We start from the raw sequence: 13,823 nt of genomic DNA, 5'->3' as shown, positions 1-13,823 counted from the left end.
TGCATTTAATACAATTCAACCCCTCTTACTTGCTGACAGGCTTTACAATGTAACTGTGTGCTTTCTGCAGATGTACTTCTTGCATTTCTCACAAAAAGTGCTTGTTTTCAAACAGGAATCTTCCTAACTACGATTTAAAACAAAAGATTTCTACGTCTCCTCCAGTCTCAAAAACACACGCGCACTCACACATACACACAGGTATGCGTACACGGTCACACACGAGCACTCACATAGACACGCGGGAACGCGCACATGTAGGCATTCATGTGCTCGTGCACACAGACACAGAGTTTGCAGCACACCGTGGGGGGTTTTATGATAGGGTCGCCCCTACAAAACTGTGTTTCACAGACAAAGGAGTGTAGATTTTGCTGAGGGGCACCGGCCTGGCAAGTCTTCCCTTGCCAGTCTTCCCTTAAATGAAGATGAGTAAAGATGAATAAAGTTTTGTGAAAATGACTACTGAGTCCGGTGCCATCTCTGAATGCTCGAGGAATAAAAAGAACCAGGGTAAAACTGATTTCGTAACAATGTGTAAAGTGCTTTGGGGTCCTTAGGGACTAGAAAAGCGCTATGCAAATGCAGGCCATTTACCATTTAGAAGTTCTTGAGCACCTTCAGTGGCAGATGGAAGTCTCTAAGTCTTCTGAGGAAGAACAGACGCTGATGGGCTTTCTTAACCAGAGTGTTGATGTGACAGGACCATGACAGGTCCTGAGTGATGTGGACACCCAGGTATAGGAAACTGTCCACTCTCTCCACTGGCGTGCCACTGATGATGAGGGGTTTGTAATTCCTCGCCTGCTTTTTAGTGAAGTCCACGATCAGCTCCTTAGTCTTGCTGATGTTTAGGAGGAGGTTATTCTCCCTGCACCAGGTCTCCAGGTTCCTAATCTCCTCCAGGTTGGCCGTCTCGATGTTGTCGGAGATCAGGCCCACAACAGCAGTGTCGTCAGCAAACTTGACAATGGAGGTGGTGTCTGATGTGGCTACACAGTGTGGAGATACAGAAATTCTTTTATTGCTGCCATATAATCTGCATCATTATAACTGCATTAATAACATTCTTTACAGCATTATTTCATCTAATAATATTTCTCACAGTATTGATACTGCATTACAGTTGTTGATTGAAGATGTCCATTTGAGGATCCTTCCATTATGTTAACTTTTATTACAAGTACGGTTAGAAGTATTTTACACACATTGCATATCTGTGCTTATTTTGAGTTGATGTTCGGTTCATTAAGGGTCTTAAGCTTCACTGGCGTAACTTTCCAGGTGATACATGCTGAGGGAGACTAGAAGATAGAAGGATAACTGCAATGTGTATAGTGAGTACAGCAGGGGGCTTAAAACACAGCCCTGAGGCAACCAATCTCCACACCTGAGTCACTGACTTTCTTAAATCCACTCACTCTGTTTATTACTAATCACTGTGTAACTGCTGTGAATTCACAGTAACTGCCATCTCCTTACAAATGTTTATTAGATTAACCACACTTATACAGACTGTATATAACTACCAACTCTAAAATGTTTGTTCGCAGAGAAAAGAAACAGGCAGACTACTCTAACGACATGTGATGTTACAACACTAGTGAAATATTAGTGTCATTTCATTCATTTCAAAGGTTTATTTGCATGCTGGTTTGTCGGTAGCAACTCCTGAAACGCAAGACTGCCACACATCTGTTCGACCAACAGCAGTTGATCTAAACGGCAGTAGATCTGGAACACCGGGATGCACAGTCAGCGAGAAACTCCGAAAACTCAGATAAAAACTCCTTGTTATATTTAGGAGGCCGATAAACTATTGCACACAGCAATGAAGGCGAGTGGCCAAGTTCACACAGGCAAAGTTCAAAGCTTGTGTGGCGTGTCCATGAGGATAGTTGCTTAAACTCAAAGTGTGCTTTAAAAACAACAGCTAACCCCCCGCCACGACCAGTAGCTCTCGGAGTGCTAAAATAAGCACAGCCAGCAGTTCAGCAGTTCAGAAAAGATGCTTAACTCACCGGGTGTTTCAGTCAAACAGAGGAAATCCAATGCATGGGAAGAAAAGAAATCCTTCAGGATGAAGGTCTTATTCGCCACCGATCTGGCATTTATTAAACCCAACCTGAGGGGAGCTGGTTCGGAGACCTCCACGGCAGTGACATCCAGATCCACCGATCGAAGCATTTGATCATTGTGTACCCTCAGGTACCGGTAGTCCTCAACTACCTCCACGTCAGCCCCTCTGATGGTGACAGATAGGAGGAGGAGCATGCTTCCTAAAGTCCAGGTTCCTTTGTCTTTGTGATGTTAAGTTGTAAATGGTTTAGCTCCCACCACTCAACAAAGCTGTCCACCACACTCCTGTATTCCTCTTCCTGTCCATCCCTGATACAGCCCACAATGGCAGAGTCATCAGAGAATTTCTGCAGATGACATGACTGAGACTTGTACCTGAAGTCAGACATGTAGAGGGTGAAGAGGAAGGGTGATAGGACCGTCCCCTGTGGCGTCCCTGTGCTGGATGTTGTCCGAGTGGCAGCTCTTCAGACAGACATGCTGTGGTCGACTGGAACACACGTTTCTGTCTGAAGTGTTGGAGGTAGCTTTTAAGATATTACAGGATGACCCCCACCTCAGCAACAGGACCACTCTCAAGTGTGTTTGCTTTTAGAACTGTGTCTTAATTCCACCTATTTGACATACAAGGGTCAGTACTATATGGGTGTGCCATGGGTTCCCCAGTTTCACCCACTGTGGCCAACTTGTTCATGGAAGAAGTGGAAATCATCCACTGGAGCACAAACTGAGTGTCATCAGGACGCTACAACACAGAGCAAACACCTTCCCCACAGGCACAGCAGCCAGGGAAGCAGAAGAACAGCACATCAAGGAGGCCCTGAGTTTTTGTCATTTGTCAAAGCTGAGAAGGCACACAAAGAAAGCTCCAGCTGATCCAGGAGAGATGGACAACTGCTGCCCAAGTAAAAACAGTTAGAGATCCTGTATGTGTCAGGAATATTGGAACAGTTGAGACACATTTTTTCTAAACACCATGTCCCTGTGGCTTTGAAACCTCAAAACACACTTTGCCAAAAGCGTGTCAGGGGACCCCAACCCTAACCCTAACCCAGAGAGGACCGAGATTCAGGCCCTGAGACCAGAGGCCTGAGGGCATCCCACCCCCCGGAAGGAGCCCAGCCGGGCCACAGGTGCCCGGCCCCACCAATCGGCCACCAGGAGTGAGCCGGTACATACATGAGCGCCCAGCCCCAGACGACAAGGACCACCAACACACCACCAGGGAGGCCCCGCATCCCAGACCCCAGTCTGACGGCCAGCACCTCCTCCCAGCCCCCCAGCCCTGACGGCTAACAGAACCGGGGTGAGTAACTTCACTCTAATTTTGAAATTATGAGCAGAATCTTACTATAACCTGTGTAGACCTGTACATTTGCCTTTATGTCGACTGTAGTGTTGGAAACACGTTGGAAAAAGACACAATAAACATAAGATAAAGATACCAGTGGAGGTCCTGCCCCTGGGGAAAAGCCCATTGTTTTAGTTTTCTTGCTTATGTCGATCAAGGACAAAGCTTCAGCTGTTCCAGAACTGTCAGCCACAAATGAAGGGTGAATCATCAGCACACTGACAGCTACTATCCAGCTCCTCTTTCTGCTCTGGCTGCATGTCCTCATAATGTACTTGAACTGTGACACACCTCTAGCTGCTATGTATAGAGTCTGTTGTCAGAGCTCTGCAAACAAATAGTTTATACAGTGTCAGATACCCTTGGTCTGGATCAGAGGGATTCGCTCAAGCTTGTGGTACGACGCAGTCTACGTGCTGTAGTTTGGCGTGATTCAAACTTTTCTCGTCGTTTCCAGTTCCACCGGAGATGAAATGAAGATTTATGGAACAGATGTCATGGAGTCCAGCAGCTGCCCACACTTGAGCCAACAGTCAGGACAATATAAGGGAGCAGACAGCCTGCGAGTCAGCATTAAAGACTGTGTTTTCACTGTGGATAAACCCACTGTAGTCAAAAACTGTGAGTACTTCAGAGCATTGTTCCAGTCAGGAATGAGAGAGTCTAAACAGGAGGAGGTCCAGCTGAAATGTGTGGGGAATCTGGGATTTCAAGTTCTGCTGCAGGTGCTGGATGGGAAGCGACCCATCCTCAACAGTGACGAGATCGTCGAAGCAATAGAGTGTACGGCTTTTCTCCAGGTGCCAGCTCTCACCAAGCATTTGATCAATATTATAAATTCCCAAAACTGCTTGCTCATGTTTCATACAGCTGCAACCTACGGAGAGTGGGAGTTGTTCCACAGAGCAGCTTTATTCATCAGAGACATGTACGCTGACCTAGGGGAGGAGGTTCGTAGCTTACCCAGTAAGCTGCTGGAGTACATTGAGTCTCTTCTCCCAAGTAGCTACATGGCAGTGTGCAGTCACTCTCCATCCACTGAGCTGCTCCAGGATGCCCAGAGGACAGTGTGTCATCTGGATGAAGAGCAAAAAGAGTGGCGAATCCTCACACATCTTCCTATGAGCACCAGCACCATCATGGCAGGCGTGGCAGTCCTCGACGACAAACTGTACATAATCGGAGGATTGTATGATTTAAGCAAGAAGGTGGTGGAGACTGGATTCTGCTACGATCCCGTGGCCAATTCATGGTCAGTGATTTGTGGACCTCAGCAGCTACGCTACAACTTCTCTCTGATAGGTCATGAGGGATGTCTCTATGCTATAGGAGGGGAGTATAACAAGAAGGCTCTGTCATCAGTGGAGAGATATGGGCTGTCTGATCAGAACTGGAGTTTTGTTTCCTCCCTCCCGTGCCCTGCAGCCTCAGTGGTGTCCACTGTAGCCATGAAGAGGATCTATATCTGTCTTTGGAAAGGGAAAGGGGCCACAGACATCCATGAGTACGTACCTGAACACAATCGGTGGAATCTGGTCACTACACTCATCCGCCAGCACAGTTATGGTCTTCATATGGTGGCCCACAGGGATAACCTCTATGTGATGCGGAATGGACCATGTGAAGACTTCTTACAATGTGTGATGGACTGTTACAACCTGACTTCAGATCAGTGGACAGTGATGTCCGGTCAGTACGGGAACAGCAAGAGCTCTCTGTTCACGGCAGCGGTCAGAGGAGATTCTGTGTTCACGCTCAGCAGACACGTGACCACAGAGTACACCATAGAGGAGAACAAATGGAGGCTCCGGCGTGAGATGAAAGGTTTTGGCAGGATTGGATCCATATATACATTTTTGATGAGGCTTCCTAAACCCACTCCCTCCCTTTTAGGAAATTGCCCAAGCCAGAACCTGAGAGACACTGATGTCTGTCACAGATGTCCCCTGGGATGCTTTCAGCACATTTAAAAGCTGGTGATCATCATTCTGATTTCTATTCTAATAATATGTGGCAAAGGATTACAGCCCACACTGCAGCTGTTTCAATCGCACCTCTAAAGAATTGGTTTAGTCTGCCCAAACTATTATTTCAGACTGTTTACTGTTCAGACTGTCTACGGAGGAATCAAAGCAGGATTGATGGATGAAGCTGCAAAGCTAGCACTAATGTAGCTTTTTATCGTGTTTGTTTGTGGGACCCACCCTGTAATATACACTTTTTATTGCACAGTCCTTGAAGAAAACAGATGGTCATGGTGTAAATTAATTTCACACTTTTAATAAGTTTGTTCACAATTACTACAAATATTTACGTCACTTCAAAATTTAGACACAGCAGGACTTTAATCAGAGTATTTTTGTTCCAAAACAAATCTAACAAAGTGGTAAAGAAGATATGGGTTAATTCAGAAATATGAATAGATCATCTAACAATGCAGTGTCAGCATCAACTATATGTGTGCAGTTGTTTCATACCAGCACAAGGTCAGATATGACTGCAATTTTTAGAATACAGATGATTGTCTGCAAGATATCAATGTGAAAAGTGTGTGTGTTTTATCAGGACACACGCATCATCAGCTCCTCCAGGGCCCGATCTCGGTGGTTTTCATGAACCAGCAGCACTTCTTTGATGGCATTCTTCTGAAAGCCCATCTCATTGAACTGATTCAGCAGGTGTAGGAACTCCTTTGCCTCGAGAAAGAAAACATTTACTTTCTTTAAAGTTTCTAATCGAACTGACTTCATCAGACAAAAAGTGCCAAGCTTTGTTGTCTCCGATAACTTTAAAAACTTACCTTTGTTTCACAGTTTTGAAACATCTCCAAGGCCTCTTCCACCTGGGACATGTCATAACCCAGCTGACACAAGTGGTCACACGCCACCAGATAACTCAAGATCTGCCAAATATTCATTCATACAAGAGAAGAGCTGTCACATGGAAAAAGTTATTGACTGTTTCCAATCAGATTCAATTAATACAATAACCTCAGTTTTATCTGCATTTAGAAACAAGAAATTTTGAGTAGTCCATATGTTTACATCTTTAAGACATTCCTGCAGTTTAACTAATTGTTGCGCATTATCTGGGTTTACGGATAGATAAAGTTGGGTATCTGGGTGAACTAGTCCTAGCACAGAACCCGGTGGAACTCCATTATTAACCAAAATAACGGCCAAATAATTTTTTGTTAGTCAGTTGATTGATTCATTGGGTAAGGTTTATGTAATAAATTAAAAAGTAGTATGAATATGTGTAGTTTAATTTGTAAAATGTAATTTTATATTTTCCATTTGTTTACAGATGGGTGATAAATAAAAGCAAAAACACAACCCTGGTGCATGAGTGCGACAGATGAGGATTATATTAGGGCCAGTTGTTGTTTTCAATATTCAGTGAAGTTGAGAGTAAGTTTAAAGTGATTTGGGGAAAAAAAATTAACTTTCCTGTAGAACTTTCTCAACAACTTACTTTCCAAACCAACCATTTCGTTAAAACGTATGTGTCATCTTTTCTGTTACAGGCCTTTGAAACTGTGGATGTTCCTCTACAACGTATATAAACTTTAGTAATGCTCTGACTAACACTAATCCACCATCCACACATTACTGCAACCTGTTTCTGCTCTAACATACACAAAGCACAGTGTCCAGACCAAACAGGAACACAATAATATGCTCTGTAAGGCAGTCATTTCTTATTACTGTGATTAAGAAGATAACAATTTAATTCAATTTCATTTATAGTGCAAAATCAGAACAACAGCCACCCTGAGGTGCTTTATATTGTTATGTAAAGACTAGAGATGGACCGATCCGATATTATGTATCGGTATCGGTCTGATACTGACGTAAATTACTAGATCGGATATCGGAGAGAAATAAAAAATGTAATAGAGCAGCACGACAGCAGCACGTTTAAGCTTGATAAGCTGCTGTTAGAATTTATTTAATATTACTTTCTACTCGAGGATCTTTTTCTACGCAGCTGACGCTGGTAACTGTGCAGGGGCGGATCTAGCAAAGTTTAGCCAGGGGGGCCGATAGGGCATGAACAGGGAAAAGGGGGCACAAAGACATACTTTTCTTTCTTATTCTCATTTAAAATGTCGAGCTTTTAATAATTAATTGTCTGAATCTGACACCCAAAGTTTTAATCTTATGTAAAATACATAGAAGTCCATTACTGTATATAGTAACTGTTAAGTCTAATATACCCTAGTAAGCTGTAGTACTTTTTCCTTTGGGAAGGTACCATCTGTGCAGTCTGCAGGAAAGATGTTGAATCTATTTAATATTTCTTGGAAAATAATTTATTTCTGTGCATTTTTTTCACACTGCATCAAATTAAAGTTGATTACGTCGATTAAGCATCATGAGGTGGAGCGTGAGGGGTGGTTCCCTATTTTTTTTTTTTTTTTTTTTTTTTTTGCTGGGAGTTTGCAACCCTATTAGTTAGGTTGCTTACTCTTTAAAATACCAGAATAGGGAGGATGCTGCAGGTTTAAGTTTATTAGATTGATCCATTTTGCTGAACTATGAAATATTTTGGGTGCAGTGTATTTTTTGCATACAGGTATAACAGAGTATGAACTTATACAAAAAGCAGCAAGATATTAAAATTGATTGATTAAAATATTAAAAAAATAAAATATTGATTAAAAAACACACTATATGGATTCATATCAGTATCGGCAGATATCCAAATTTATGATATCGGTATCGGACATAAAAAAAATGGTATCGCATCATCTCTAGTAAAGACCAATCATTAATACAGAGAAAACAGAAAAAAACAACAACAATCATGTGACCCTCTATGAGCAAGAAATTTGGTGAAAGTGGGAAATATAAACTCCCTTTTAACAGGAAGAGCCTCCAGCAGAACCAGGCTGGGGAAGGCAACCATCTGCCACGACAAGTTAGGGGTGAGCAGACGAAGCCAATGATAGAGAACCTCATACTGACTGAGGCACAGAGTTCAGATCAGAGTGTGAGCTCTGTGAAATCATGAAATACACTAGTCTTTAATCTTCCAGCATCAGAACTAACAAATGTTGCTGAAGGACTAAGTTTGTTTCTTTAAAGCTATTTAATCCATGCACAGTTAAGGCTGATCCTGGTTTCTCACCTATCCTTTCTTGTCCTTTCAGATTTATTCTGTTTGGTTCATGGACCCATAATGCTGTAGGTCCAAGTGTGACCACTATTTTCACACTGACTTATAGTAGCTGTATTTGTACTGCATCAGTGTTTATAGAACAGACTGCATGATCCCGACAGCTGGAGCCAAAAGTTGACCAAGTGTTTTCGAGCAGCACTGCCTTGTTGTTGGATATAACACTGACCTCATCTGGGGTCTGCTGTCCTGTCCTCTGAAGGGCAGTGATGGCAGTATGAAGAGAGTAGCCCCTTGCAGTGATGGCCTCCAGCAACTCTCTCTCCGCTGGGTTTAGAGCTGACAGGAGTTCTGCTGTAGAGTCCAAAGCAGAGGAGGACAAACCCCTGGGGCCTGACATGACAGGGGGGTTTCTACAGGTGTCTGGTCTGAATATCTAAGAAATGGCAGACTGCAGTGAATGTAGCGAGTGGCTGAGAAAGAACAGGGCATGGTAGACCTGACATGCAGCTTTAGTGAGAATTCACACTAGCTAATCCTCGTGAAGCTCTTGCACCTTGGCTGCATTCAGAGAGCATACTTTACGCAGATTATTTTTAGAGTGTAAATCCATGAAAAACATTTTGAAAATGCAAAATGGAGAAAAGCTGGATAGGAAGACCTTATTTCCTTTCATAGTTAATAGTGCTGACATTAAAAGAAATGTAATCCCATGAGAATATCTGACACATCTCAATAGTCACAATCCTGACCATAAACAGAGTGAACCTGTTATCATGCTGAGCCTGTCTGGTTCTAGTTATACTCGAGATTGACCGTGCAGCTCAGGTGATGGTACTGCCATGAGCTTCAAGCTATATTTAGACAGGAAATAGAACTATCAATAGTCTAGACTACTGAGACTTCGCCACACTGCCGACTCACATGGCCTCGTGAATGAACAGCCACATACTGAAATTATGACAATAAACACAAAGTAAAGCTGGAAGACGGCTGTATGAATTTAGTGTTTTTTCCCTGGACAGTGATGCTGTATCACAGTCATCAGCTGTATTGTACTGTGTATTACATTCTGCAGTAAAAGTTTCAAAAGCACACGCACACATAAACACACAGCTCACGTGTTCCTCTTACCATGCTGGCTGTGCTGGTTCTGCTGGGAGGGATCCTCGTGTCCGAGGCTGTGTGTGATGAAGTGCTCTGGGGATAAGTCTCTGTGTTGGGATCTTGTTGTGTGGGCGTGTCGAGCACTGACAGTGAACACTGACGCAGGTTCTTTCTGCGCTGGTGGGGCAGGCTGCTCAGACAGGCCGGGGGGTTCAGCAGGTCAGGGACAAAGGCCTTCTGTGCTTTCCTCTGACCACGCTGACAGTTTGCAGAAGGACGCTGTTCCCCCGGACTCACTGTCACTATGGAACTCGTCCTGGCTTTCTGTGTAGTGCCCTCTTCGTCATCTGAAGGTGAGATGGTAGCCTTGGTACGCAGGATGGAGGAGTTGAGGCTGTGGGACCGCTGTCGAGGGCTGCTAAACAGCATCCAGTATGGTGGACAAGATGACAGCAGGCTTGATGAAGAGGAAGAGGGGTTAAGCTGGTGCTGGGTGGCAAAGCCACTTTGCAGCCCAGTTAGCACCCAGTTCTCCAGACTGAATCCATACTGTCAAACATGCAAACATCGTGTAAGTCCTTCTGTAGGTCTGAAGCTACATTTTTAAATTCAACTCAATGATGACAGGCTTTTCATTATTTTATTGTTTAGTCTTTTGGATTGCTAACATTAGCCAGTTGAGTGTAAACAACACTTGACTGGCTAATGTAAGGCTTGTGAAACATAGCATCTAGCATCTCACATTATTACCAATGACTACTCTAAAAACCATTTACAATACAGAAATGTCTAACATCTGGAAAGTATGTTGATTTGTACTCAGTAATGAGGATGAAAAATACTTTGATAGGGATGCTCTCCCATTAATTATTGCATTAATGTGGCATGGAGACAATCCCCTCGTAGCCCTTTGGAGGTGATTTGAAGCCCAGGTTGCTTTGATGACAGTTTTTATTTTGGGGTCAGATGTTTCTTATCTTCCATCCTGGCCTTTAACTCTGTGGGTGACTGACTTCTTTTTTTTTTGCAATGTCTGGTTTTTGCTATTTTACTATTATATTTAAATTTGTATTGTACAGCACTTTAAAAACACACCTGGTAGACCAAAGTGGTATACAAATAAATGAAAAAAATAAATAAATAAAAATAACAGACAGACTATGTTCTGTATTGTCACGACCACCTTTTCTATCCCATTCCCATTTAATCTACTTTCTATTAAAGTGATTAGATGTAGCACTCAGCAAGCATCCAGCCTTTTCTGTGATCTTCTGTGGCTTACCCTCCTGTGCAGGGTTCTGACGTCATGTCAATATGGACCAAAATCTACGAAATGTTTCCAGCACCTGGTTGAATCTAAGACAGATCCATACCAGTGCTACCTGTTAAAGCGTACATCCTTTAGTGGTATGTGCAAGGCCCTCTACCTGCGAGTTTGAGGGTTCTGTGCAGTATCTCAGCTGATCCTAGGACTGCACTCTTCTGCACAGAGACCTGTGATGTTGTGTATGGAATCTGATCAGCTGTAACATTCTTGTCCGAGATCGACCTTCATCTTTCATATACTCATAAAGCTGTAAAGAGCAATGTTGTCTTTTATTTGGCAGTGCTAGTAAGTGTGTACTAATCACATACATACAAAAAACATAAAAAGTCAGATATTGAGCCATGGTTCTTCCTGTAACTTATCACCTGTCAGTGTGATAGGGTTTGTTTGTTTTGGTGTTTTTAACCCTTTAAAGGAGTGAAATAATGGTGACAGCTCAAAGCAGTGCAGCAAAGAAGGTACACTGCACAACAGACAGAACAGCAAGGAGGAGGAACAAACAGGGAAACACAAGAGAGAGAAACACACTCACCTCTGTCTCCTGCAGGATGTTGAAGTAGTCAGGGACAGTCGTACTGACAGAATATTTTAGTTCCTGAAAGGAAGCACTCTGAGGCACCCTCAGAGGTACACCATCCATACTGCTCAGTCCACTGAGAAAACAAAGATAAGTCAGCCATAGAACAACTCACACAATCCCTCCAGTTGTGGATCTGTAATGTGGACCGCCGTGCTCCCTGAAAGGAAACACAACAATCTGTATTTCCACAAGCTGAGAGCTGCAGCGTTCAGGCAGTGGCCCTGTTCTAACCCCTCCGCTCTAACTGCAGAAGTGTGCACTCCACTTCTGCTGGCCTTTCAATATTTTCTGCTTTTATATTAGAGTCCCTGATGATTCCTCCCACGAGAAGCCTGAAGATTTCCATTAGGCCAAATAGAACACCGTCTCTTTTTTCTCTCTGTAATCTGTCAAACATTATTGTTATTGCTAATATATTCAATAAAGTTATAAAAACAATTAACATTATGTGATAACAGGGTTATTATAATTTCTTTTAATGCTTTTTGTATTTACTTTTTCCAGCATGTGAAGAAAGGTAAGAGCATCACTGCTTTGAGTGTTACTTTGGATCAACAACTGTCGAATGTTTAGATTCTACAGTAATAAGTCTGTGCTACAAAGTCCAAGTCCAGTCTTCCACCGGTCTTCCTCAGAAGGGATTCCACTCAACTTCAGCAGGCGATTTTCATCTTCATAAAGGTGATGCACATCAGACGTCGAAGCGGTTCAGTGAGTACAGGTTGTCCTCATCAGCACAATCAATCCATAAATCTTCTCTCAACTACTCTTTTTGTCAAACAGTACAATTTTTGTTGTAAGGTACGGTTGTGTTCTCCATGCTCAGTCAGGCTTGAATAAAGATGTCAGACTGCCAACAACGCTCAATCCATTTCTCAGTCATCAGCACACAGGTACCACGACAAAGGATTTTCCTAGAAAACCGTCATCATGAGCTTTTCCTTTCTGTCATCTCGAGCTCAGATTAGAGAATGGACGGCCTCTTTCACAAACAAACAAACCTACAGTTTGTCTCTAGGTGTTAATGTGTGTGTGTGTGAGAGAGATGGTACACACAACTGTGCACTCAGCACTAATCAGGTTTGTGCAGCATGAAGACACAGCCAGCAGACAGATGGCCGAGGACTCGCAACACCAAAGACCACAGATGCTGAAGGCTTTGTGTGTCACCTCTGACGCTTTCTGCTGCTGAATAAGAACAAATGTGTATATGACTATTTCTAAGTTCAAAAGCTGTGCAAGACTTGTTAAGACAAGTATAATTATCTGATGCTGCACACTCACTACTCTTTAAGTCACATAGCAGACTATGTGCCTTTCATAAATACAATAAAATGTGCTCTAAATCCCCCACTCTCCCTACACACACACACACACACACACACACACACACACACACACACACACGTATATACACACAGGGAGAGATCTAATGAAATACACTGTTTAAAATAGAAAACAAGCTTACCCTTGTGTCTTTGTGTGGTCAGAGCTGCAGTCACTTAGTTTGTGATGTATCATTCATCACTTAGAGAACCACCTGGGACACTAATCCACTGATCTCCAGTAACCCTCATCAGCTGACTTACTGTGTACACAGTTGACAGCTCAAGAGAAGCAAGTAAGGACATCAGATGGTGCCTGCAGTCGCGAGGACACCCACATGTCCCTAATATTTGTGTGAAGTCACACAAATGTTAGACTCCAGGGCACCTGTCTGAGTCTGAACGTATATGTGTATATACACAGACCATTTTATTAGGTGTTCAAGTATATAATCAGCCAATGACACGGCAGCAACTTAATCCCTTTAGCTATCTAGACCCAATCAAGACGCACTACTGAAGTTTAAATATCAGAATGCACAAAGAAAAAAGGTGATTGAAGGGACTTGGTGCCAGGCTGACCCGAGTATTTCAGAAACTGATGATCTGATGGCATCTTTAACACACACACACTGAGCAGCTTGGTGGCAGCAGCTGCGGCAGCAATAAGGGGAGAACGACCAGACTGCTTTAAACTGTCTGCAGAAGAGCTCCTTAGTGCCTCCTCAGCACTGTTGAACGCCAGTCTACCCAAGTATTGTTGCTGATGCGCAGGCATCTTCTTTAGGATAAGCCGTTGTGAGGTAAAGCCCAAATAATGTCAGACTGAGTTCTTGAGCGTGACAACTAAGGCTGTTCTGAAGTCAATAAGGACTTAACACACACTAATTATACCTAACAACATAGTGGCCACACTTACCTCCCGGTCACTTT

At 43.1% G+C, this 13,823-nt stretch overlaps 2 protein-coding genes across 3 annotated transcripts; one reads left to right on the top strand and one right to left on the bottom strand.

Annotated features, from left to right (window-relative positions):
* Positions 1-3,903: 3,903 nt before the first annotated feature.
* On the top strand, positions 3,904-5,400 carry kbtbd13a (kelch repeat and BTB domain containing 13a). Its single transcript, XM_085407032.1, has one exon. It carries the CDS (start codon positions 3,904-3,906, stop codon positions 5,398-5,400), a length of 1,497 nt encoding a protein of 498 aa, XP_085263158.1.
* A 350-nt stretch (positions 5,401-5,750) lies between these two features.
* On the bottom strand, positions 5,751-13,316 carry ubap1lb (ubiquitin associated protein 1-like b). Of its 2 annotated transcripts, XM_085413053.1 has the most exons (6): positions 13,034-13,316; positions 11,518-11,638; positions 9,686-10,207; positions 8,781-8,987; positions 6,231-6,332; positions 5,751-6,126 (listed from the first exon to the last, which is right to left on the bottom strand). In XM_085413053.1, exons 1-6 carry the CDS (start codon positions 13,084-13,086, stop codon positions 5,992-5,994), a joined length of 1,140 nt encoding a protein of 379 aa, XP_085269179.1. In that variant the 5' UTR covers positions 13,087-13,316; the 3' UTR covers positions 5,751-5,991. The 2 variants fall into 2 exon arrangements, with proteins under 2 accessions (XP_085269179.1, XP_085269167.1); XM_085413041.1 differs by lacking the exon at positions 13,034-13,316 and having other exon boundaries at positions 11,518-12,910.
* Between the last annotated feature and the right edge of the window lie 507 nt (positions 13,317-13,823).

The sequence above is a fragment of the Rhamphochromis longiceps genome, linkage group LG1, assembly GCF_057381845.1.
Source record: "Rhamphochromis longiceps isolate RC_006_pf linkage group LG1, R_longiceps_female_GT1.1, whole genome shotgun sequence".
In the NCBI taxonomy this organism is placed as follows: Eukaryota; Metazoa; Chordata; class Actinopteri; order Cichliformes; family Cichlidae; genus Rhamphochromis; species Rhamphochromis longiceps.
The sequence above is the reverse complement of the archived record's forward strand: the minus strand, read 5'-3'. Positions and strand labels throughout refer to the sequence as shown.